General features: G+C 32.3%; 2 protein-coding genes across 5 annotated transcripts in view; one reads left to right on the top strand and one right to left on the bottom strand.

Moving 5' to 3' along the window:
• Nucleotides 1–14: 14 nt before the first annotated feature.
• On the bottom strand, nucleotides 15–17,767 carry LOC111056891 (tubulin beta chain). 2 transcript variants are annotated; one of them, XM_039433867.1, is made up of 8 exons: nucleotides 17,589–17,767; nucleotides 16,826–16,934; nucleotides 13,619–13,845; nucleotides 8,933–9,061; nucleotides 7,767–7,966; nucleotides 3,705–3,984; nucleotides 1,825–1,998; nucleotides 15–814 (listed from the first exon to the last, which is right to left on the bottom strand). In XM_039433867.1, exons 1-8 carry the CDS (start codon nucleotides 17,643–17,645, stop codon nucleotides 656–658), a joined length of 1,335 nt encoding a protein of 444 aa, XP_039289801.1. In that variant the 5' UTR covers nucleotides 17,646–17,767; the 3' UTR covers nucleotides 15–655. The 2 variants fall into 2 exon arrangements, with proteins under 2 accessions (XP_039289801.1, XP_039289800.1); XM_039433866.1 differs by lacking the exons at nucleotides 16,826–16,934; nucleotides 17,589–17,767 and adding exons at nucleotides 15,282–15,390; nucleotides 16,016–16,233.
• Nucleotides 17,768–18,273: 506 nt separating this feature from the next.
• The window catches only part of LOC111056890, a 140,907-nt gene continuing 131,551 nt past the window's right edge, over nucleotides 18,274–27,629 (top strand). For all 3 annotated transcript variants that reach the window (XM_039433864.1, XM_039433863.1, XM_039433861.1), the window contains exon 1: nucleotides 18,274–18,405. The gene's annotated coding sequence lies outside the window, so the exon portion shown is untranslated. The remainder of the gene's footprint in view (nucleotides 18,406–27,629) is intronic.

Genomic DNA, 27,629 nt, shown 5'->3' with positions numbered 1-27,629 from the left:
GTTTTCGAGAAAACCGTGAAAAACATGGCTTTTTATTCATTACATTTGACATCACAAATTTATGCATTATGCAGTCATTCTGCCAACCATTTTCCATTACAAGATGCTTTATTATGCCCTAACCTATTAATAATTTTTTTGTGGAGATATCATCATTCATACTGTTTTTATCTTCAAGTTGATCAACCTACTTTGAATCGTTCAAGCTTTAAGTATAAAATCTCTATTGAGCATTTAAAAAAAATTAACACTTGCACTTGATTTCTTGAAATCCACTTCTCTTGAAACAAGCAGGTTTTATCATTATCAACTTCCAATAAAACAGTTTCATTAGTGAACAATAATATCTCCTTTTATAGAAACTAGTTCAGGTTTAAGCAGATTTAGAGATAATCAATTACTCAACCTGTCTCTAAATACTGTAAACCAATTATAAAAAATACCTTGCATAAAAAATAATAAAGAATCGTGCAATATCAAATGGAATGGCAGAGTATGATCAACAAATTTTTACATTAAATAATTTATCCGTTACTTTTATTCATTGGAATTTTCTGGTATTCATAAATTTTCTTCATATTTTGGAATTTTATGAGAGGTTGTTGGGTATAGTACTTAGTCTTATTAGTTTCTTTTCTTTATTGGTATTTTTTATCTATTCTGTATCCTCAATATCTTCCTCATAATCTTGCTCATCATCTGCTGAAGCCTCTTGATATTGTTGGTACTCTGATATTAAATCATTCATATTGAGTTCTGCCTCTGAGAATTCCATCTCATCCATTCCTTCACCTGTGTACCAATGAAGGAAAGCCTGGAAAATAATAATACATGTATTTTGAATTAATAAAGCTAGCTTCAAGCTTAAAATGATGCATGATTACTAAATGGGTCAGATCATACTGCTTCACTATGTACGCCACTATATAAATACAATCAACACTCTCGAGCCAACCTGTTAAGATAACAATCATAGCCGCTCCACTATGCTTCTACTCTTGGGATTACTACCTGTTTTAAATCATCTGTGTGCCGCAATCATTCAATCTTTCCCTGTAACGTCATCGATTTAGAAACAACATAATAATATACTAATTGGGCGAAACCAGCAAAACCACAGTTTGAGTGCCGGTGACGAGTACCAAAACAGAAAACGATACTATTATTTCCAATAGAAAAACTTTGATTCAACAAGGTAAGCTAAACTATAATAATTATAACTATACAATTCAATCAAGGTGAAAGTGGGTAAAACACATATTTATTCTGTATGTAAGTTTGATGGCAATAATAGAGAAAAAAAATCAAATCGTGACAACAGGGTAGGTAAACAGCTAGATGGAAATTCGATGAACGATACTATTCAAAAATTATTTGTCAGCCCGGGAACCGAACCCAGTACCTCCTAATTGCCGGTCAGGAATGCTTACCCTTACACCAAACTGACAATCTTTAAATTAAAACATCAAACTTTATATTCAATCATTGTAAAATATACTTTGTGGAGAATAAAATATAATTGATTATTTTAAACAAGGATGAACAGTTAATATTACATCATACACACAGGTGTCAGTTATCCTCTATAGCAGGCAGTGGCAAGGCAGATAATCGACAATGCTGTCTCCTATCTTTCCCTACTGCCATTACAACGTGGACCTCACTACAATACAGACCACATACATTCCTATAATACATACAGGCCTATTTACCTATACTACACTACACTGTAATATATACCTCACTATAAGAGACCAGCTTGGGGATCCAAGTATAATTAAGCTTAACTATTATTAAAATTTGATATCTCGTTTACTAGAATACCTTTCGTTTGTACATGGCTGAAAACTGATCAGAGATCCTCTTGAATAGCTCTTGAATGGCTGTAGAGTTGCCAATGAAAGTGCCCGACATCTTCAGTCCGCGAGGTGGTATATCGCACACAGCTGTCTTCACATTGTTAGGAATCCAGTCCACAAAAAACGACGAGTTTTTATTCTGTCAAACAGCAAGGAGTTCAAGTTGTAAATCAAATGATAAACTATTAAATTTTTGCATTAAATGACAAACTATTAAATTTTTACATTATCAACTAACGAAACTATATAAATTATAAATAAAAATATAAATCTATATAAGTCTGGCACTAATCTACAGTATATAATTTTGCACTTTAAGTTAATAAATTGTACACTATGATTAATTTTATAGGGATACTTAATATTTTGTAAAACTTGGATAGACTAGTACAGTACCCTTTTTTTCATAAAAATAAAGAAGTTTAATTGAAAAGTATCTTGAAATTTTTGCTATTCAATATTTTTAAAAAATCCAGTATCTTGTCACAAACCCCACATAGAATTGAATAACAGAATTCATTGCTTTTATTGAGAGCAGAGTTAGGACTAGGTCCTATTTGAACAAATTCACCTGTAGAGTATCGAATAGGATGATGCACAATTTGATTCAATACCGGTTTCAGCTATCTTCTATAGAAAGCAGTGGAAAGGCTGAGAATCGGCCACGCTGTTTTCCTATATTTCTCCACTGTCATTATAACGTGGACCTCACTATAGTCTCTCAAACTGTGCCGTTCTTACACTCTCGCCCCAACACAGTGATAATAGACAGTAATCTTTTCTACGTTGTGAAAATAATGACTGAAAATTTTGTGAAGTGAACAACTACAAGACTCAACCTATTTCGGACTATGTGTAACCTATGTATTTACTAACCTATGTGTAACCTATGTATAAGACTATGTATTTGGGAGAGGAATAGCACAAGGTTAGGCACTACCTCCGTAAACAAAGCCGTAGTGCATTCGTGTGACGTCAGCACAGGTAGGGTTCCTACACTAATAAATATTCGTTGATTTCAGCTGGTCTATATCAGCTAGTGTTTCTATTGGTGTATGAGCCCTACCTGTGCTGCGTCACACGAATGCACTACGGCTTTGTTTACGGAGGTAGTGGGTTAGGTCGCCGCTAACCTGTCTCCCCGACAACTAAGCTCCTCGCAATTTTGATCACAGGCGTCAGTAAATCCCCTGGCGAAATACACCATTGCCGTCAACTAGTTTCCCCGACAGCTAATCCCCTACTAGAACGAAGGAGCTTGGTTGTCGGCGACAACTAAGCTCCTCACACGCTCACGACAACGAAGCTCCCCGTCAGTAAAGCTCCTCTCTTAGGAGCTCAGTTGACGCCGTCAGTTGTCAGTTAATCCCCTCGAAAGTGGTTTCAAAAGGAGCTTCACTGACGGGGAGCTTAGTTGGCGCGTTCCCACAAGGTTACCTTAGTTTTTCTCTAGAATAGAATAGAATATTTATTTCGCCAAAATACAAGATACATAAGACAATCTCTCAAGATACATAAGACTCTCCCTATCATATTGATGATGTACTTCATCAATGATTGTATCAATCAAAATAATGAAGAATAATAATAAATAATCGGCTTGGGTTAACATTTTTGTTCAAATTCCCCCAACACTGTGATAATAGACAGAAATCGGCTTGGGTTAACATTTTTGGTCAAATTCGGTTTGAAATTTGGAACATAAACGACCTTTATCATGGGATATCTACTTATGCTATTTTTCTCTATTACCATATTTTCTTTATTACTATAACCTCTATTACTATCTTTTCTCTATAACTATTACTTTATATATGATACTAAAAAATTAACATTTTTTTTCACCTGAATGTTGAGCATCTGCTCATCGACCTCCTTCATGGACATGCGTCCGCGGAAGATGACGGCGACAGTGAGGTAACGACCATGCCGGGGATCGCAGGCGGCCATCATGTTTTTGGCGTCGAACATCTGCTGAGTCAGCTCAGGCACAGACAGCACGCGGTACATCTGGCTGCCGCGTGACGTCAGAGGCGCGAAACCCGGCATGAAAAAGTGCAGACGCGGAAACGGCACCATGTTTACCGCCAGTTTACGGAGGTCAGCGTTTAGTTGGCCGGGAAATCTGCGAAAAATTCAATTATTGCTAAGTCGTATCGTAGAGAGAAGATATCGCGTTAATATAGGCGTTCAGTTGTCCGGGAAATCTGTGTAAAATTCAAATTCAATTGCTGCGTTCTATAATAGAGAAAATGTATCGTTAATATAATTATATTATTCGTCTATAGTCGTATTTTTCAATTCTTCAACAAATTCGTTGAATACATATTGATGTTTAAGACGCAAAAATTAATTGCGTATTGTAGAGAAAAGATAACGTTAATATATTATTCGTCTATGGCCGTATGTTTCCAACTGTTGAAAATTTCGTTGAATATATAATATCGGGGGACCGAGCTTTGCTCTGGTGTGTAAAAGCTTAGAAAATTTTTAAGGAAAGATTGAATTTATAGTTTATACTTATTTCTTCATTTTCTCAGTCGTACAATACTACAATTATTTTTACAGTTATATGAGGAGGCACAACAGGCTTATGCCCAAAACTGTCCCTTTTCAAATTTATACTACAGTCCAAATCAAAATCTAGGTTAAGCTACTATCACTCATCAAAATAACAATTTATTCACATTTCAAAAAACAAACACATCACTAATAAATTACAAATAGATATACGGTTCTATGAATTCGATTTAGAATGATATAGGTACTATGTTTGCTACAATTTGTTAATATACTATGTACTATGTACTAACAGCATCTAGTTACTATTTTGGACTTTCTGAAGTATAAACATATTTTCTTAAAAAAGAGAATAAGTTTTGCTGAATTCTTGTTCTCGTGAGATCAGCTGGATGATCCCACACATATGCACTCGTTCACTCTCTTTCATTACGGTATCGACGGACGACAAAATTTCCAGCAGTTTTCCCAAGGAGGTATTTATCCTTGTCCTTCAGCGAGTTATCCCAGGGTTGAGACCTAGTGCAATCGAATAGTCATATCATAAACCTACTATGTTCCAAATTTCGTGAGAATCGTTAGAGCCGTTTTCGAGATCCGGTCACATACAGATATATAAAACATATAAACAGAAATTGCTCGTTTAATAGTATAGGATTGATGTTGTGGATCTTCTCCATAATAATTGAAATACACTGTCTTAGTGTTGCTTTCAATACGAAGCTGGAGGCCTGTAATTAGATTAATAGAAGTTGATTTGACAATAATTAGAATAGTGGTTTTCAATAAGTTATGTTTGAAAATGTTATGGTTGAAAGTCTATCTTCAATACTTTTACCTCTACATTTATTAAATTAATATAATGACTTCATTAATCTATGAACACTTCATGAACTTTTCTGAATTGTTTAAAACAGCCAAGTCACTTATAATATACCGAAATTTGAAGTTGAATAGTTGAATTTAGGATAGATAGTTGAATTATTAAACCGAAAATCAAAGGTTGAATACTGAAAACCTGTTAAATTCTGTTAACCCAGTTGTCAATATTTACAGCATCTAAGTTTGGATTTTCGTTTAATAATAATTATTTATCGATGAGCATTTGAATAAATTCAATTTCCATCTATAGACAGTTGAAATATTATTTTATAAACATTTCAAGAACTATCCTAAATTGGTTGATCACTTACTATCAATTTAAATGTCAGTTCAGCTCCAGATTGTAATTAAGTAGGTTACTCACATTACATGATTGTTACAAATGTTAAGGAACTTATTTTTGGTGCAAGGAATGTATCTTTACTTCATTTCAGCTTTATCAGGTTCAATTCAATTAGCTGTTGCTAGTTCAAAATATTCTCTTTACCTCTGAGGTAAAGAGGCTTTACCTCTGAAGCTTTACCTTTTTTGAATTTGATTTGTTCAATCTAGTAATTATTTAGCGTTGTATTGAAGGGTTGAGTGTAAGAGAGGGCCGGCTGCGCCCTAACTCCGCCCTCCTAGGTAAAAATAAAGGCAGCTATTCTTTTCTGAACTTATTAGAAACATAATAATGTAATAATATATCTTGACTTTATTTTAGATTCATCAAGTTATTCAGATTCTGTTGAAGCGGCTTCAATAAGGCGATTTGCATCAGCAAATTATTTTGCTGATATTATTACTATTATCAGCAATATGGTACTGCTGTATTCATTGAAACCAGTCATTGATAAAAATACTTCATCAAGCAATAAGAACATTACTTTGAATAATCTATGTTCATTTTGATGATATGAATAAATTGAAAATGTTATGTACTTCTGATGTTATGAATAAATTGAAAACTTCTATCTTTTATGCTATTCACTGCTAAATGCTAATCTACTAATTGTAACCAAAATCATTCATAACAATAATTTATTTAGTTCAAAAAATGTCCTATTAGATCAATTTTTATTTATTTTTATTTTATTTATTATTATTTCATCCACTGACCTCCTATAAAAGGGGTATTTGGACTTGTCAATGTCGTAAGTCAATAAAATACAGAACATAAATACATAAATGATAAGTCAATATATATTTTTTTCTCTCCAAACCTTATCTCGACGCTCGTAGTTTAGAACATAAATAGGTACATGAAAAGAAGTCAATACATTTTTTTCTATTCTCTCTAAACCCCATTTCAACGCTCGTAGTACTCTCTGAAGTTCAGAGAGTACTACTCTCTGAATGAAGAGAATAGATAATGAAGAGAAAGATAATGAAGAGTTCAGAGTCTGAACTCTTCATTTGAGTACGCGCATATGGACAGCAGCTCCTTCTTTAATTGATCTCTGAATGTTGTACCAGTTATTTCTTTTATATGAGCTGGCAATAAATTATACAACCGAATACCAGAACTCCTAACACCTCGCTCCTACATGGTTGTCTGGTGTGTGTCGTCTCTTAGGTTGTTCCTATATCTTGTTGGGTATTGATGGAATGTTCCGCCTGTATTAAATTCATGTAGATTTTTCTTAATGAAGCAGATTGTTTCGAAAATATATAGGCTTGGGAATGGGAGAATTTGAAGTTTTTTGAAAAGGGGGCGACAACTTGTTCGAATTGATTCTCCCATCATCACTCTCAATGCCCACTTCTGCATTCTGAACACCTCAACTACGCAACTTGAATTTCCCCAAAAATTAATGCCGTAGGTCAGGTGTGTGTGAAACAGTGCGAAATAAACACTTCTAAGAGCCCTGGAGTCCAATATAGCTTTCAAATTTCTCAGTACGAAAATTGCTGAGTTCAGTTTGTTTTTGAGGTATTCTTGGTGAGGTCTCCAAGAAAGGTCAGAGTCAATCACCACTCCAAGAACTTTTATATCATTCACGGATTCTATTTTATAGTCTCTGATACTTAAATTATTTTCTCTGGTAGTTCGGAATGGAATTTATTTAGTTTTGTTGGTATTCAACAACAGCATGTTAGCAGATAGTCATTTTTCTAAATTAATAAGGGCAGTCTTACTCTCCAATTCCACATTGGACTGACTGCTGCTTTTCAGTAGAATACTCACATCGTCAGCATATAATACACTTTTAGCTGGTTCAAGGTATGATGGCAAGTCATTAATATATATAATAAAAAGCAGGGGACCCAGTACTGACCCCTGGGGGACCCCGCTTCTCGTCTTCATCCATTCTGAATGGTACTCATGGGTATGAGAGTCAATGACTACCTGCTGATACCTTTCGTTGAGGTAGGAAAAAAACCAATTAAGTTTATATTGGCTCAATGAATATTCTATTATTCCGTTGGTAATCAAATAGATGAATGCTAGAAATATAGAGAATCTGGAATGGAAACATCATTAATTAGTAATGGAAAATCTCTTAGAATCGATATGTTTCATACCTTAGGCATGTTGTCACTCCAGACATAGTTGCAGAGACAAGGTGGTTGAGATCTCCATAAGTGGGATTGGAAAGTTTCAGAGTTCGAAAGCAGATATCATAGAGTGCTTCATTGTCAATACAGTAGGTCTCATCTGTATTTTCCACTAGTTGATGGACTGACAACGTTGCATTGTAAGGCTCAACCACTGTGTCGGATACCTTGAAAATATATAAAAGAATGTTAATTTTTATTGTATAGCATATTCTTGTAATGTAGTATAGAGAGCAGTTCTTGATAAGTGAAAATTCTAATATTATTGGGAGTTTTAGTTTTCATTCATCATCTATCCATCAGAAAATTATTTATTTATTTATTTATTTATTCGTTGATATAATTACAAATGAATAATACAGCTCAACGAAGCTAGAGTGATGATTTAAAGAATAAAGAGTAAAGCTCCATGAATAGAGTTATGATTTTTAAGAACCATAATTACATTCAGGTAAATTTTGTATGAATTATGATTTTACTTCCAATTCATGATGTTCAAAGGACTGATCATGTTTCATCTACTGTGTTGCCTACTGCAGTTATTACTCTATAAAGGTGGAATGAGATAACTTTTATCCATTCATGAAACATCTTTCAAGCATTTATCCATTCATGATACATCTTTCAAACCTTTATCCATTCATTAAACATCTTTCAAACTTTCATCCATTTTTTATCCTTTCATGAAACATCTTTCATACTTTTATCCATTCATGAAACATATTTTAAACATTTTTCCATTCATGAAACATCTAACAATGAACAGCATTCATTGAAAAATGCAGATAATTCTCTTGGTAGAATAAAAACGATATAGATAATTCTCTTGGTAAAATAAAAACGATAGATAATTCTCTTGGTAAAATAAAAACGATAGATAATTCTCTTGGTAAAATGTGTCGATATCCCAAAGGAATTGAAAGTTATCACTTGATTACTAGTACTTTGATAAGAATATAAAGTTCATTATCATGAATGATGACATTTATAATTCAAATCTATGTTAATGAATATAGATATGGTTGTGGTAGAATAGAAGCAGATAAAAGTATAAAACATGAATTATAGTCCTAATCTTAATTAAGCTACAAATATATTCTGATCAACGACTTGAAAGTAATGCAAATTCTTACTTTAGGAGACGGCACTACGCTGAATGTGTTCATGATTCTGTCCGGATATTCTTCTCTGATTTTCGAAATGAGCAGAGTTCCCATGCCAGACCCGGTACCACCTCCCAGCGAATGAGTCATTTGGAATCCCTTCGGAAATAATAATATTGCTTTTTAGAAAAAATTCAGATAATGAAGCTTGAAAGCTAAATTATGAGTATCTTTGAAGATGTTAGAATCCAAAGAGAAGTGATTGAAATCAAATTAACCTACCCTATCAAATTAAATAAAATTAATACCCTACTGCAGTCAGAATCAGATTGTGTCTTTGACGAGTCCCACTTCAGAAGAAATGAGTGTTAGTTTCTAAAGAACTTCAAACTAGTTAACATAATTGTAAAATCTGACAAAGCATTTATTGGAACGGTTTCACTTGTTATTCGTTCCGCTACTACGTAGACTTCATGTCGTCATCATGTCTGTCTGTCTGCGCGCTGTGTCTTTTGTGCGTCTGCGCTGATCAGTGACGTCTCAGTCGCGGTTTTTTGCCACTGCTCTATCAGCTGGTTTTCTATACTTTTATTCGTATTTTTTCGTCGGATTGTTTGCCGTTGCAATTTTAATATTTGTGCTATTCGATTTTTTAGAATTTAATCTTGTCTTTTGGCATCTTACCTTTTAGTTATTTGCCACTTTTTCACCAAACGTTTGTGGACGTTTCACGTACGTGGCTACATTTCCGCCTTCTCGTTTTTGTTGCTAGCGTTTTTAGCTTTTCCTGTCTATCTATTCATGGAGGTCGGCGAGTGTGCTTCCTGTGCTCGGTCTACACCTTTCATCTGAATTCATCGGACTTACAAAACCTTTTTAAAGTGTGAATTATTCTTCAAATTAATTCGTTTGTTCTATTCTTCAGTGTGATTCAATTATTCATCGAGTTCTTCACTCAGTTATTCTGTTAAAATTGGATAAACTTTGTCAAAAATTACAACCTCGTGTAGGCTTCAGTTGCCATTTTTCTACAATTGGCTTCACCTCGTGAACCTCAAACTTTCAAGTGCATCATCTCTACTGTTTGGAAATCAATCCAAAAATTCCACAATTTGAAGATCGGATTATTCGTTTGGAATTCTACTCGCTCCAGCCTACTTTTCCATTGGGGGATTCGCCTGCTGTAGTGGACGTTTCCATGCTTGTCATCGCATGGCCTAATCACTTCATCGCTTGCTGATGTCCTGTTCCTGTTGGTATTGCGGAGTCGTTGCCTGTCTGCCTGGCCGCATCTCCTCTTCAAATTTTTATTCAGGTTATGTAAATCGTTCTTTTCAATTTTCATTTACGTATGCATCATTATTGTTTTATTAATGTCTATCTTGACATTCAACTCACTGAGGCCACTGATGCCTAATTATTATTTTATTAATGTCTATCTTGACATTCAACTCATTGAGGCCACTGACGCCTACTTATTATTTGATTAATGTCTATCTTGACATTCAATTCACTAAGGCTACCGACGCCTATTAATTCTTTGGATTTGACAGCTACCCTTGGCTTTACAAGTGATTCACTGAGGCCACTGACGCCTACTTATTATTTTATTAATGTCTATCTTGACATTCTTTCACTGAGGCTACCGACGCCTACCTATTATTTAGTTAATGTCTAGCTTGACATTCATTTCACTGAGGCCATCGACGCCTATTTATTTATTGGATTTGACAGCTACCCTTGGCTTTACAAGTGATTCATTGAAGGCCACTGTCGCCTATTACTCGTTCTAATTGATGTCTGTCTTGACATTCAATTCATTGAAGGCCCATGTCGCCTATATTTACCCGGATAATCTTCATTATATTTATTAGCTACCCTTAGCTTTTAAGTGTTATTCTAAGGCCAGTGACGCCTATTAACTATTTAGTTAATGTCTATCTTGACATTCATTTCACTGAGGCATCGACGCCTATTTATTTATTGGATTTGACAGCTACCCTTGGCTTTACAAGTGATTCATTGAAGGCCACTGTCGCCTATTACTCATTCTAATTGATGTCTGTCTTGACATTCAATTCATTGAAGGCCCATGTCGCCTATATTCAACCTGGACTGTCCTCATTTGTATTTATTAGCTACCCTTAGCTCTTAAGTGATATTTTTAAGGCCAGTAACGCCTATTAATTGTTAGGTCGAAATCTATTTTGACATTCAAATCACTGAAGGCCTATGCGCATATATTTTTATGTATGTTATTTGCTGAGCATTTTTACAGCTTATTGTCATTTTTTAATCATTATTATTGTACCTTAGTAATAACTTTCATTATTGCACTCAATTTATATTCATTTCAGGTATCATTATTAATACCTTTGCATTTATTGCAATATCATAATACCAATATCATTAATAATTTAATATCATTAATACCTTTGCAGTTATTGTCAGACCTCAATGGTCATTAATGTCATTGACCTAATTTCATTTAATTTTGTAGTTCTCTACATTATTTCACATGTTATAATTTTCCAAGATTGACAATTGCCTTTGTATGTGGCCATCTGCCTATTATTATATTATTTTTATTGATCTCAAAATATTTGATTCGGTTCAATCTTTGTATGTGGCCATCTGCCTATTATTATTTTATTGATCTCAAAATATTTGATTCAATCTTTGTATGTGGCCATCTGCCTATTATTATTTTATTGATCTCAAAATATTTGATTCAATCTTTGTATGTGGCCATCTGCCTATTATTATTTTATTGATCTCAAAATATTGATTCAATCTTTGTATGTGGCCATCTGCCTATTATTATTTTATTGATCTCAAAATATTTGATTCAATCTTGTATGTGGCCATCTGCCTATTATTATATTATTTTATTGTTATTTATTTATTTTATTATTGTTTTGTTATTTATTTTATTATTATTATTTTATTGATCTCAAAATATTTGATTCAATCTTTGTATGTGGCCATCTGCCTATTATTATTTTATTGATCTCAAAATATTTGATTCAATCTTTGTATGTGGCCATCTGCCTATTATTATTTTATTGATCTCAAAATATTTGATTCAATCTTTGTATGTGGCCATCTGCCTATTATTATTTTATTGATCTCAAAATATTTGATTCAATCTTTGTATGTGGCCATCTGCCTATTATTATTTTATTGATCCCAAAATATTTGACACAATATTGTTTTTGTATGTGGCCATCTGCCTATTATTATCTTATTATTATTAAATCTTATCTTGTTGATTCATTTAGTCTTTTATTGGCGTACTTACCCCAATTCAAGCTATCAGTATTTTTATGCACAGAATTCAAAGATTTGTTTGTAGGTATTTATACCAACTATCATCCACAGTCCACTGCCCTGCCCTTGGATTCTGTCAATAATATTCATCCTACTCTTCGAATAAACCGTAGTAACTATAGTGCTTTACTATTACTTAACACAGCGTGAATTTTTGAAGATTCTTATTAGTGCTTCAATGCTGCGCTTGATTATTCAGCGTGAAAATTGAAGTGAGTATCTCACCGCACTCTCAACTTGTAGCTTATTTTTATACAATTATTCTGTACTATATTGCAGTAGACTATAGAATTGTTTATTGTACATTGTGTAATTTATATTTCAAGACATTAAATAAATGGTGATTCACTCAGCAGCTATATATGGATCGATATAGCCTACTGTTGACTGTACTGTAAATTTATTTCATTTACAAATCATATAGCTTGATAATGGGATAAATGCCTGAAATAGTCGTGTCTAGAATAGATTAATTCATTAGATAAAGGTATTGGTAATTTTGTTTAAATTAAATGTTATTTTATTTGAATTTCATAATACATGGATAAGTTACTGCATTGTTAATACTATCATAGTTTGAAACATACTAATTTTATTACCTTCAACTCTATGATTCAAATTAGAAATTATATAAGCATCAAGTCACAGATGGTTGATGTAATTTATTGGAAAGATGATATTCAATTAGGCCTATTATTATGCCTTTATGCCACAGTACATAGATAATGAATAATTTAAGATTATTTTCAATAGGGAAGAGCTAATTTTATTTTATCTATGACAATTTTACTACTAGCACGGATTGAAGAAAAGTATATTGAAGAGAGCGAGGAGGATGTGAAATTCTTGAATCACCCTCTTGCAATCACATCCCTTAGTCTCTGTGCGGACGACATCTATAATTAGAAATTATAGAATCATCATGTCACTGTTCAAAGCACTATGATTCAATGATTAATTAGTCATTCCACAGCACATGGATGATAAATAATTCAATATAATTTTTAATATGGAAGAGCTGATTCGTATTCCACTATCACATGACAATTTCACTAAAACTTATTGATAGTTTTGAATTAAACATACATTTGAAGTGGAAACACTTTTTTGACGACGTTTCGCCCTGTTGTTGGTCATCCTCAGTCTGAAGACGACAATCACCTGGTCAAAACGTTTTTCCACTTCAAAAGTATTTTCAATTCAGAGTTTAAAATCATCCTCAGTCGGAAGACGACAATCACCTGGTCAAAACGTCTTCTCTGCTAAAAAGTTTTTCCACTTCAAAAGTATTTTCAATTCAGAGTTTAAACTGATACTGGATAAAAATGGATTTACAACACATTTATTGAGATAGTAAAAAGGATGTGAAATTCTTGCATCACCCACCTGTAGACAATCACATCCCTCAGCCTCTTTGCGGACGACATCGAGTACAGAGTCGACCAGTTCGGCGCCCTCGGTGTAATGTCCCTTGGCCCAGTTATTGCCGGCTCCGCTCTGTCCGTAGACAAAGTTGTCCGGTCTGAAGATCTGGCCAAACAGTCCCGACCTCACGGACTCCATCGTACCCGGCTCCAGGTCCACCAGAACCGCTCTTGGTACATATTTACCTCCTGCAACAAACATTTCAAAACCATTAGACTTCTGTACAGTTACAATCTTTACACTATTAATAACTTTTATTAACTGCTGATATTAAAATGTGCTGATCTTTTATGAGTATTGAATACAGTATTGCATTTTTCTGGTTCAAATTTGAGGTTTTACTAGAAAACACCAAACAAAAAACAATGATTTACTTTAGAAGTCAGAAGAGTCACGAACCCACTAATTGCAGAATTTTTCATTAGAGAATATTATAAATGAGAATAGGAATTCTGTTGATGAATGTTGAATGAAGTACATTATAATATTATAGAGAGAATACAGGAAAAAAGATATACCATGGTAAAGAGAGTTTATGTTCCAAATTTCTCTGTAACTCAAGTTTTTAGTCCAACTAGTTCTGTTTCGTCGAGCTATGAGATGCTGGTATTCTCTCTCATACTGTGGCATTCTCAAATATTAACTGATCATTCTTGTTTTATAGTCGCCAAGATTTTTTTTTCAATGATTGAATAATAATATCTTTATAATTGAGACTGAAAATTTGGTAGTGAGGTAGAGGAGTGGTAGAGAGGATTTCAAAGTCCTAACTCCACCTAATAAAGGATATATTCATTTCATTTTAAAAACTACTACTCATAGTTTTACACTCTCACTACCACCGGGTCGAAACAGTAATAATGGATAGTAACAAAGATAATTTTTTTTTCTATATTTAAATTTTTTTTCATGTGTTTGTACGTGTTTTGATTTTTTGACGCCATCGATCCCACAATTGTGGGTAATGGATGAAGCTGAAGGTATTAAGGTATTAAGACTAAATCGGCTTGAAATTTAGAAGATAAACGACCTATACCATGGAATACCTTCTTTGGCAATTCTTTCTCTACTATGATAAATATATTCTGTGTCAATTTTTTGTCTTAATACATTTTTAATTTCCATTGGAGTTTCAATATGAGTAGGTAGTTTTAGAAATTTGATATGTTGATAGTACCATAGAGAAACAATAGCGTAAGTAGATATCCCATGGTATAGGGCGTTTATGTCGCAACTTTTACTGTTATCTCAAGCCGATTACTGTTGATTATTGCCAATTTTTAACTGTTTTGCTGGGGTGAAAATGTGTATGAACGGCACAATATGAGAGACTAACAGTGTCACACAGCTTCACGGGAAAGAATTACATGAGCTATCGGCTTGAGATAATAGTAAAAGTTGCGACATAAACGCCCATAAACAACATAAACAATAAATTCTATTTCTATAGGGTACTATCATAGAGAAACAATAGCATAAGTATATATCCCATGGTATAGCATGGGATATCTACTTATGCTATTGTTTCTCTATGATAGCACCCTATAGAAATAGAATTTATTGTTTTTATCAGTGTAAGAAGAATATCATAGGCATACAAAGAGGAGTTAAGAATGAAACCAACCAGGAGCTTCATTGTAGTAAACATTAATCCTCTCCAGTTGAAGATCTGAATCACCATGGTAAGTCCCTGTTTCATCAATTCCATGTTCATCGGATATAACCTCCCAAAACTGAAAAAACAAGTTTCTAACATCAAGAATTTTTAAACTGTGTTTTGCCATTGCAAGAACTATACGCTGCCTATAACTTGTATGTACTACTTTTCATAATTCAAAGACCTCACCGTGTATTTCTGATACAAACTGAATATTATTTATTGTGTTCCTCTCTAATGACTTTCAGCTTTATTTATAAAACATTTTATTTTGCAAAAATCATTCATTGATTGGACAAAAATATCTGTTACAGGGAAAGTGTGGAATTAAATAAATGTATTACATTCTATATTATCTTGGTACAGATAGGCTACTGTCAATGGCTGTTAAGAATAAAACAATAAGGTTTAATTATTTGAAAATTCTGCATTCTGTAAAAATAGGAGTACCCATGTAAAAAAATTATGAATAGAAAACAAGATTAGACTACTGTATTTAAAATCATTATAGTTTCAAAAGGTAAAGTTGCTTTTTTAGTTTGTTCAACTGCTATAAATAAATGCAGTTTTGCTTCTGATAGTATATGATCTGATCTAGTTGTATAACTTAAAATTATTCTCCATGTTACTGTAAAACTTGTATCCTAAAATGGGAACCTTAAGAAAAATGATGTAAGAAATTAAAATCCTACAAAACTTACTTTTGCCCCAATTTGGTTGCCGCACTGTCCGGCTTGTAAATGTACTATTTCCCTCATTTTTGAATTTAAAAATTAAATTTCCAAAGATAAAAACAAAAATTTTGGAACACTTCCAAATGAACTTTGACTCGAAATAAAAATTATAAATGATTTGAAATGTTTTAAATAATTTCACATGATTAACAATAATTATTTCCAAACATATGAATAAATAAACTGCATATGAAATTCATTTTAAGGTTCAACCAAATAAATTCTTATGTATTAAACAAATATAATAATGTGAAGTTTTAATTATTTTCATTTCACAGTATCATTGATAATTTTTTTCTTTCATTTTAAAGTCAAATAGGTACCTACCAAATTATATCAGTGTATAATCTATTATTTTCCAACACTCTTTTCAAAAAGACCGCTCAATGTCTGATTACAGGCTACTTTTTAAACAAAAAATCCATAATATCCATACTTTTTGAATAACGTATTTCTTTCATAAATGGATAAATGGAGTTATGAAAAATATAATATATATTATTAATATTTCATGTGACTATTGTATAATTACATTATTTTATAAATGTATTATGATATGTGTTGAGAACCTCCTTTAGTTGCTCTTTTTGACTTATCCCCATTCTGATTATTCGGATGTTTGGGATGCAATAAAAATAATAACGCCCTATACCATGGGATATCTACTTATGCTATTGTTTCTCTATGATAGTACCCTATAGAAATAGAATTTATTGTTTTTATCAGTGTAAGAAGAATATCATAGGCATACAAAGAGGAGTTAAAAATGAAACCAACCAGGAGCTTCATTGTAGTAAACGTTTATCCTTTCTAGTTGAAGATCTGAATCACCATGGTAAGTCCCTGTTTCATCAATTCCATGTTCATCGGATATAACCTCCCAAAACTGAAAAAAACAAGTTTTTAACATCAAGAATATTGTTAAACTGTGTTTTGTCACTGCAAGAACTATACGCTGCCTATTCTTGTATGTACTATTTTTCATAATTCAAGAAATTTGAGGACACCTACCGTACCTCACCGTGTATTTCTGATACAAACTGAATATTATTTATTGTGTTCCTCTCTAATGACTTTCAGCTTAATTTATAAAACATTTTATTTTGCAAAAATCATTCATTGATTGACAAAAATATCTGGTACAGGGAAAGTGTGGAATTAAATAAATGTATTACATTCTATATTATCTTGGTACAGATAGGTTACTGTCAATGACTTAAGAATAAAACAATAGGCCTAAGGTTTAATTATTTAAAAATTCTGCATATACTGTAAAAATAGGAGTAGGCCTACCTATGTAATAAAATTATGAATAGAAACAAGATTAGCCTACTGTCTTTAAAATTATTAGTTTCAAAACCTAAAGTCGTTTTTTAGTTTGTTTAACTGCTATAAATAAAAACAGTTTTGCTTCTGATAGTATATAATCTGATCTAGTTATATAACTTAAAATTATTCTCCATGTCACTGTAAAACTTGTATCCCAAAATGGGAATCTTAAGAAAAATTTTGTAAGAAATTAAAATCCTACAAAACTTACTTTTGCCCCAATTTGGTTGCCGCACTGTCCGGCTTGTAAATGTACTATTTCCCTCATTTTTGAATTTTAAAATTAAATTTCCAAGATAAAAACAAAAATTTTGGAACACTTCCAATGAACTTTAACTCGAAATAAAAATTATAAATGATTTGAAATGTTTTAAATAATTTCACATGATTAACAATAATTATTTCCAAACATATGAATAAATAAACTGCATATGAAATTCTTTTTAGGTTCAACCAAATAAATTCTTATATATTAAACAAATATAATCATGTAAAGTTTTAATTATTTTCATTTCACAGTATCTTTAATAATTTCTTTCTTTCATTATAAAGTCAAATAGGTACCAAATTATATCAGTGTATAATCTATTATTTTCCAACACCTCTTTTCAAAAAGACCGCTCAATGTCTGATTACAGGCTACTTTTTAAACGAAAAATCCATAATATTCATTCTTTTTGAAAAACGTATTTTCTTTCATAAATGGATAAATGGAGGTATGAAAAATATCATAAATAATATTAATAAAGCATAGTTTGTAATAATTTGATTTTATAAATAATAATTCATTGTCAAATGAAACAGTTGGTACGCCTTGAGAGCGCAGTAGCGCATTCTAGCGGTAAGTTTTGGACTCTAACTCTCTCGTTTATTTCTAATTTCTCCGCAGTTTGTGAGATAGCATCTGAACAACCGCAGTCGTTTTGGTGTTGAATTTCAATAAAAATGTGCTTGAATGTATATGTTTAGTTTTATTGTAATTTCTGATTGTGTTTTGTGGTTCAATATTGGATTAAATCAACTAAAAAGTGAGTACGGATGAAGTCTCTTTGATAAAATTGTAGATTCTTTCTATTAGTTCAGCTGGACGAAGATTCCAATTTGGGTGTGTGATTTGTTTACCTTTTTGTAGACTGATTTTCTTTTTGGTTCTGTTATCCTCTGATTAAATGTTTAATGTACAGTAAAACATTGACAATCTGCTAATTATAAAAGTTCTTTAAATTATCAAGTACCTTAGGTTGTTTATAAATGAATGTCATTTTGTCTTGCACATTATTCAACTGTTTGGCCTAATTATTTAATTTTTGTATAGAGTTGAAATCGTTGTTATTTGCCGGCTTTGTAATGGTTTTAATCATTATGATAATTTTAGCAGCTTGATACTTGATAACGATTTAGAATACTGTCAGCAAAATCTAAGCTGCCTAACTTCTGTCAGTATTTTAATTTTTTATGCGTTCCTGTGTTGATAGGTTATGAAAAGAGATTTGAAGTTTTTTAAAAATTTTTGATTGTAATTTCAAAGAACGTTATCAAGCAATATGGTATGCTGATATGAAATAGTACCTATGCAATTTGTTATTAAAATTATGTTCTATTTATTTATCAGAATAAATCAGTTATTCTATATTATAAATTTGTAGTTCAGTTCTTTCTTTATTTACTTATCTTTCTTTATATGTAGCTGAATTTTGCTAATATTTCTGCTATAGAGCAAAGCTATTCAGCTCTACAGCTACATAGTGTAGCCTATATTTTATGAAAATAGTTATTTGTGCAACTAGTGCGCAAAGTGACAGTTTGCTGCACCGATGAAACGTTTACCGCTGACTTCGGTGTTGTCGTGTTGATGAAGACGTGACTCATGATGGGCTGCCAATCGTCTTATCTCACAGGTCACATAGGGGATGTGCAGATCTCGGTGTAAACTAATGTTAACTAAATGTACGAATATAATTGCAAACACATCTTACCGTATTCCGCTGGGATTAATAGTTATTTGTGCAACTAGTGCGCAAAGTGACAGTTTGCTGCACCGAAGAAACGTTTACGCCCGAGCCGTAGGCGAGGGCGGAATGGTTTCTTGAGTGCAGCAGAGGAACTTTGCGCACGTATTTCACATTAAGTTTTTCCTACAGTTACCATTGAATATGAAAAGTGGGTAATTATGGGTAAAATTGCCTGAATGCATCAAATGTTTTTCTGTGTAATTTTATTATTGATAAAACCTAATTTATTGTCAAATTGAATAAAATGTTGTCCTTGGTTATAATATCTACTTAATAATTAGATCGTTGTGCTTCGTTGCACCTCTGCTCACTATAGCAGCCCAGTCAATGTTACCAACTTCATTTTGATTTTGCTGCACTGTTGCTCCATATAACCTACTAAGTATTTTGCGTTGTCATGTTGCAAATCTGGAGTGCAGAAAAATTTTTCCCGCACTAGAGCGGAAAAGTGATTCTTTGCGTTCTGTAATCAGTGCAGCAATGGCCACTTTTCAAGGTAACTGTAGGAAAAAATATTTTTTTGAACAAAAACTATTAGTATTAATTAAATATATGGTAACCTACAATTTATTGCTGTTGTCTTACCGTACTTGTTTTCCACTTTTAACTATCAGGCATTGGAACATTGATTTACTAATAATAAATATAATATAGTGATTACTAATACATTTTAAATTTAATGAAAATCGTAATGAATTGTTGACAACTTTCATGCTGAATAAGTATTAAGTGGTGAAGTAATGAAACATTATCAAAATTCAAAATCTGATGGTGTCCCCTTTCACTGTCAATATTTTTTGTTAATAAATTATTTCTTAAAATAAAACATAGATGCTGTGGAATCCAAGTTTTAAAGTTTTTTTTGTTTTCTTAGTATCAGTACCAGTAGGCTAGCTAGTCCATAATCCTTACAATGAACAAGTAGGCCTAGGCCTATAGGGCACTTCAAACTGTAGTATTGCATAGTATCACAGTGTTGCTCTGAAATGTAGTAAAGTATCGCCAGTAGGAGACAACCAATTATTTATATTTTGGGGTGCCGAAGCATTTTAGGAAAAAATTAGATGCCAACTATGCGGAACAGAAGTTGTAAAATCCATTATTTTTGTGAGAACATGAAAATCTTGGTTGCCTTCACCATTCAATGGTTAAAGGTCTATGTTACTTCTTTGATCGAAAGTTCCTTGCACTCTTCTTGTCTTGAAGGTCTGTTACTTCTTTGATCAAAATTTCCTTGCACGCTTCAAGATAGATGGAGTTGGTTTGCCTGTCATTGACTGATGCAACTTGACACTTTTCCCCCTTCAGATCTCGAATCCCCTTTTTGCCGGATCGGGGGAAGGGTGCTGCTAGCTCTTAACAATATTGAATAAGGAAGACCACCCCTGGGTTGCTTTATTTGCAGAGTACTCCAGGGATTACAATAGAGTGACACCTACATGAGGAATTCATGGCATATTCATAAAATGCATGCGCATTCTGCTTGCATTTATCGATCAATATTGTTCTTCTCAGACTGCATAGGCTCTTATTTTCTAATTCAGTTTTCATACTAGTTATTAGTGATCATACATTATTGTAGCCTATAGGCCCTATCTTTTCAGATGGATTTACTATATGTAGTTTAGACATTTATTGAATTGAGTTATGAATGTTTGATCATATTATTCAATAACAAGCTTACCCGGCAAACTTCGTAATGCCAAAAAGTCAATGTATCTCATGTCACACTTGACTTTATTTGCTGAATCATTAAATTTATTTATTTACAATCAATATTTTCATTCACATCTCAATACGGACTTCCTATGTGCTTAAAACTACCGTTTTAATACCAGTAAACAATTTTAACACAGTGTGATGTGTTTATTAAGCTGGTAAGCATATAAACTTACCAGCTATAATAAACACATCACTCTGTGTTAAAATTGTTTACTGGTATTAAAACGGTAGTTTTAAGCACATAGGAAGTCCGTATTAAAATCATATTATTACAAAATGATCTTGAATCATGATGATCTTCCTGTTCTACGTTAGCCGCTCGGCCGACAATTTCGAAAACATAGATCTGTAAAATGGATTAATATATAATTATTATTAGCCCCCCTATTAAAATTTCTGATCAGAAACCATCCCCAATTTTCACACAACATATTCCCAAAGTTTCATGCCATTCCGTCAAGTAGTTCTCGAGTCTATAGGGAACAAACTAACACACAAACAGACATTAATTTTTATATATAGAGATAAGTAGCTTATTTAAAAAATGAGAAGAAATAACATAATTTGCTCTAATCCTGATATTTTTATCTTTGTTCAGATAATTATTGTTGGTATTGAGTTTTCATGGAAACTAATACTACTGCAATTTTTAGTAATATAATTACTGTAAACCTGAAATTCATTGATAGTAAATAGTACCGAACAGTATTTGAATCTATTGATGACTCACTTATGTGATGTTATTTCATTTGATAATAATGTAATATATTATTAGGGTGTGATCAAATTGAATTGAATGCGTATATGTGCAAGTGCAAGCTTGGGCATGCATGACCAAGCGTGCAGATGAGAGACAGAATCTGGAAAGAGCAATTGGAACACTCACACTGAACGCTTGCACTTGCTGGTTGCGTTCAGGGTGATCTGCTACACGCAAGTCACAACGTGTTTCAATGGCACTTGTCAAATTTTGATTTCCGGCTCATCCATGATCTGACGAGCATTCAATGTGGTCACACCCTTAAATAACAATGTATCATGGTTAAAAAAATTTCATCTTCAATATTGGCTTACTCCTCAATCTTCTCTCTGCTATAATTGTTTTAAAAAAAATAGTAAATACATTATTTTATAGAATGAATTACTCATCTGCTCTCATAATTCTACTGATAACTCTCGACTAGAGTTTATCGTAACTTGAATATTCTTATTTTTTAGTTCGAAACCCGTGATTGACTTAGGGAATAGATGGACTAAAAATTCCTTTTCTATCTGCATGCTTCGTTTTATTCATCATTAAAGTGAATTGTGCAATCCGAGGTTATCGCAAATTGAATATTCTTATTTTTTAGTTCGAAGCCCGGGATTGACTTTGGGAACAGATGGACTAAAAATTCCTTTTCTATCTGCATGCTTCGTTTTATTCATCATTGAAGTGAATTGTTCAATCCATCACTGTTTCAAGCCAAATTTCCGTGTTATTCAACCTTCCTCTATTTCCGCGATCAGAAATTGAAATTGATCTCGTAGTTCAGTACACTGTTCTCGCCAAATATTCTGTCAGAAACAATGTTACGTGTTTCTAGAAAATTGCTCAATTTTATGTTATAAAATATCTCTCAATTTCTCGGAAAGCATTAAAAAAACCGTTAATAATTAAAGTTTTTATTGATGTGAAGTAATATAAAACTGTTTATTGTTATCGATTCATTACAATTTATCATTCTTTCCAATGAATCGTTTTATTTCCATAGAACAATAAACATAATTCATCAGTCTTTCTAACATATCTTTTCTATTTCCAAAGAACAATAAACTTAAATCTCTTTATACAATTCAACTAAAATCAAATCGAAATATTCCCAAGAGGAGCCAAGCTAATCCTAGATAAGAATGAAATGTCTAAAAATAGTTCAAATATCAGTTTTTACATGAGAGTAGCAAAATAATCTTGTAGTAAACCTAGGATGATGTAAATCTGAATATAAATCTATGTATGAATAAAATGACTAGAAATTGTTCATTTTTAATGAGATTAAGTCTCGTTTTTTGATTTATTCATTTTTATAAAAGAACCTTATTGTTTTGTTACACCTTTATTACTGTGCATTTCTATGTTTCGATGATAAGAAACAGATTTTTCTGTTATTGTACTGGTTTTTGGATGAATAAAAATATTTTTCATTTCATTTCATTCAAATCTCAGTTGTTACATGAGAGTAGCAAAATAATCTCGCAGTAATCCTAGTATGATGTAAATCTTGTTTTGAGTGATTAATAATTCATCTGAATAAGATAATTAAGAATTGATCTGGATAATTTCAAGTCTAAAATTCGTAATTGTGTATTATCAGGCTTACGTTAGTAAATCAGGTTTCTTGTAACATATTGAATGAAAACTATTCGATATTGTCCAAATCACTTATTTATTGAAACAATTTGAGATACTTGTTACGGTTGTTACACTATTATTAATCTCATGTGAAAGAGTCTACGAGTTTTCAAGTAGGATCTATTAGTGATTGATAATGGTGTAACAACCGAAACTAGTAACTCGAACTGTTTTAATAAATAAGTAGTTTTGATAACATCAAGTCAATTTCATTCAATATGGATAATATACCGCAATATCACCTTCTCAAAAACACATAAGGTTCTTGTACCATAGTTGTAGTACTTTTTGTGTAGTTGAGGAGTTGATATTGTGGTAATTATTCATATTGAATGAAAAAGACTAAGAAATTGTCAAAAACCACAGATTTATTGATACTTAAGAAAGACCGGTTTCGGTTATCACACCATCGTCAATCTCTGATAAACAGTTTATCAGAGGGGTTTATCAGAGATTGACAATGGTGTAATAACCGAAACCGGTCTTTCTAAGTATCAATAAATCTGTGGTTTTTGACAATTTCTTAGTCTTTTTCATTCAATAGTTGTAGTAGGTTTAAATTGTACATGGTTTGTGTTTGAGTGTCTTTGTTTTGAGTTTTATTTTACTTGAAAAGCATTCATCAAGTAATCCTTTAAATTCAATTCCTTCAAGTTCTCCAACAAATAAGAAACTTAAGCTGCTTGAAACGATGAACATTTGAAATAGTGTTTTAACATTGACTCAATGATCATTACCTGCAGGCTTGAGCTCTCAAGAGAGAATTAGAGACTTGTTTTGTATGGAAAAAGTTAAATTGGATTCGGATTATCAAGTTACTTGGTTGCTTTTCAAAGCTTTCTTTATAGCCTCTAGCTGTGCTAAGGGGTTTCTTTGTGGCGGTAATTGTGTTGGAATTGTTCTGTGGAGTCAGTGATAGGAAGCAGTCAGTTGAGTAGAAGTTTGGTGGGTTTTGGGACTCGTAGTAATGCGATATACAGTCTATTGACATCGTCTGCTGCTGTTTTTCTTCTACAAATGACTTTGAGTTTTCACTCTTCAAAACAAACTTGCTGCTCTTTTGGGACGAGTTTTTCTCGAACCTTCTTTTCCTTTCAAGGGTGGAGGGAAACCTTGTTCGATTCGGAGCTATCGTGGGAGTGGGTCATGTAGATTTGGAAAATCCTGAAGGAAGGGTTCAATTTTTATTTGAAGGCTCAGTTGTTCAAGTTTTGATAAGTTCGTTTGGTTTTTCTAGTAAGATCGTCATCGATTGATGGTCATATTGGCTTGAGACTGACATAATTTATTTATACATTGATATAGTTACAATATAATTCTCAACTATGAATGATTGGGAAAGGAACAACAGGCTTAAAGCCCACAACTGTTCCTTTCCCAAATTTGGATAGAAATTGTCCAAAAATAGGTTATGTCTACACTTCACGATTTTTGTCAAATTTTGAGTCCAAAATATTTATAAATTGGGAATTTAGAATTTAGGAAAGATGAATTTGATTTAGATTTTAGATATTTAGATTTTAGGAAAGGGAATTTGGAAAGTTGAAAACCAAATTAAATAAGAATACTTCACTAAATCATCACTAATAACTGAAAAATACTGTATAATAATTGAAAATTTTAAAACAATACATAAAAATAACCCACATAACATCATCAATAATACTAGTAGTTCTGTGAACAGTAGACCTCACGCAGTATTCTCATCCACAAGTACCTGATTGAAACTATAGACCTTATGGAAATACAGCAATAGACTGGCTTCTCCTCACATCTGTGTAATCACTTGTCAGCTGATTTATGATGAATAATTCTATAGTCTGATTTTTACTCTAATATTGGCGTATCATGAAGGAGGCTCCTTTTTCCTTTTATATTATCCTTGAAATGCAAAATTTCCAAAAACCTTGTATATACGTCGACGCGCAATTAAAAAAGAAACATACCTGTCAAATTTCATGAAAATCTATTACCACGTTTCGCCGTAAATGCGCAACATAAAAACATAATTATAAACATTTAAACATTAAGAGAAATGCCAAACCGTCGACTAGAATCTTAGAACTCACTTCGCTCGGTCAATTAATTCTATAGTGAGGTCCACGTTATAATAGCAGTGGAGAAATAGGAGAAATAGCATAGGAGACCAGCGTTGCCGATTCTCTGCCTTGCACTACCTTCTAGCAGAATATAGCTGATACCGGTATCTCTATCTGATGTAATGTTAACTGTTTATTCTTGTTGAAAATTATTAATTATATTTTATTCGTCAGGAAAGTATATTTCATAATCATTCACATTTTACAATATGAGTTCCATTCCAACACTCAGTGTGATTTATATCACAAAAGTTAATATGTGAAATTCTATTACATAACATTATATACTGAACTATTTGTTTTTTTGTATGTTTATGTTGTCTATACAACATGTTATGTTTGTATTATTCTATGGATTGTCTATCGTACAACTGTTGAATTGAATTGTAAAAGTCTTTATTCATAATCATGTACAGGTTCATCAGGAACAGCGTCAATATAATACAAACAAACGTAACAGAAGTAGCAGGTAATTATTAAGTTACTGTTCTAGATTTTTTTATTCTAGACTCTAATTGTATCTATTTGATTCAAAATTTGCTCGTTTATCTGAGTATTAAAGAGCGTAAATTGTATTTTGAAAAGTGAAAGTGACATAACCAACATTTTGATTTGGACAGTATAGTATAAATTGGAAATGGGACAGTTTTGGGCATGAACCTGTTGTGCCTTTCCTCATGTCAAGTATTTGTTCACAATATGATAAATAAATAAATAAAACAGTCTTAAACCTCCCATAGATATAGCAAAAAGTGATTAACGACAGTCATAAACCCATAGTGTGATCTGTGAACTCTTGTAGGGAGTACAGAGACAATGATATTAAATACTCCTTGAGTTTTATATTTAATTTTTTTATTTTCTCTATTGCCATACTATGCTCACACAAAAAACTATTATATCTGCTTGTCTATGCTATAGTTTAACTATGGGTTTATGTATGTGGTTCCCACGAGCAGGGGGAACTTGACGTGTGAGGTTCCTTGAACCTTTGGATCTTTGAATCCGTCCCTTCAAAACATGAACATAAACATGAGTTTATCTAGATTACTTTCATATTTGACCGAGCGAAGTGAGGTCTAAGATTCAAGTCGACGGTTTGGCATTTCTCTTAATGTTTAAATGTGTACATGTTTAAATGTTTAAATGTTTAAATGTTTAAATGCTTAAATGTTTAAATGTTTGAATGTTAAATGATTAAATGTTTAAATGCTTAAATGTTTAAATGTTTGAATGTTAAATGATTAAATGTTTAAATGCTTAAATGTTTAAATGTTTGAATGTTTAAATGTTTGAATGTTAAATGATTAAATGTTTAAATGCTTAAATGTTTAAATGTTTAAATGTTTAATGTTTGAATGTTAAATGATTAAATGTTTAAATGCTTAAATGGTTAAATGTTTAAATCTTTAAATGTTTAAATGTTTAATGTTTAAATGTTTGAATGTTAAATGATTAAATGTTTAAATGCTTAAATGTTTAAATGTTTGAATGTTTGAATGTTTGAATGTTTGAATGTTTGAATGTTTAAATGTTTGAATGTTTGAATGTTTAAATGTTTAATGTTTAAATGTTTATATGTTGCGCATTTACGGCGAAACGCGGTAATAGATTTTCATGTAATTTGACAGGTATGTTCGTGTCGGATCCTTATAGTGAAAGGACCTTAAGTTCCAAATTTCAAGTCATTCCGTTAATTGGGAGATGAGATATCGTGTACACAGACGCACATACACCCATACACACACACACACACACACAACACACACACCACACACACACACACACACACACACACACACACACATACCAATACCAAAAAAAACCAGTTTTTTGGACTCAGGGGACCTTGAAACATATAGAAATTTAGAAATTGGGGTACCGTAATTTTTTTCGGAAAGCAATACTTTCCTTACCTATGGTAATAGGGCAAGGAAAGTAATAGGAAATATTCAAATATTAAAACTGTAATTGGTTACCTATAGTTTTGTCTGAGTAAGGTATTTGAATATTCATTTTTAAAAGCT

This window comes from Nilaparvata lugens, chromosome 8, assembly GCF_014356525.2.
Source record: "Nilaparvata lugens isolate BPH chromosome 8, ASM1435652v1, whole genome shotgun sequence".
NCBI lineage: Eukaryota > Metazoa > Arthropoda > Insecta > Hemiptera > Delphacidae > Nilaparvata > Nilaparvata lugens.
The sequence above is the reverse complement of the archived record's forward strand: the minus strand, read 5'-3'. Positions and strand labels throughout refer to the sequence as shown.

Excerpts from the sequence above, each read along its gene's own strand:
- LOC111056891 (XM_039433867.1), bottom strand. The coding sequence starts at position 17,645 with ATGAGGGAAATAGTACATTTACAAGCCGGACAGTGCGGCAACCAAATT. Across the intron at positions 16,935-17,588 it reads GCAACCAAATTGGGGCAAAA|TTTTGGGAGGTTATATCCGA; the intron begins GTAAGTTTTGTA and ends TGTTTTTTTCAG. Across the intron at positions 3,985-7,766 it reads GGAGTGACAACATGCCTAAG|ATTTCCCGGCCAACTAAACG; the intron begins GTATGAAACATA and ends AATTTTTCGCAG.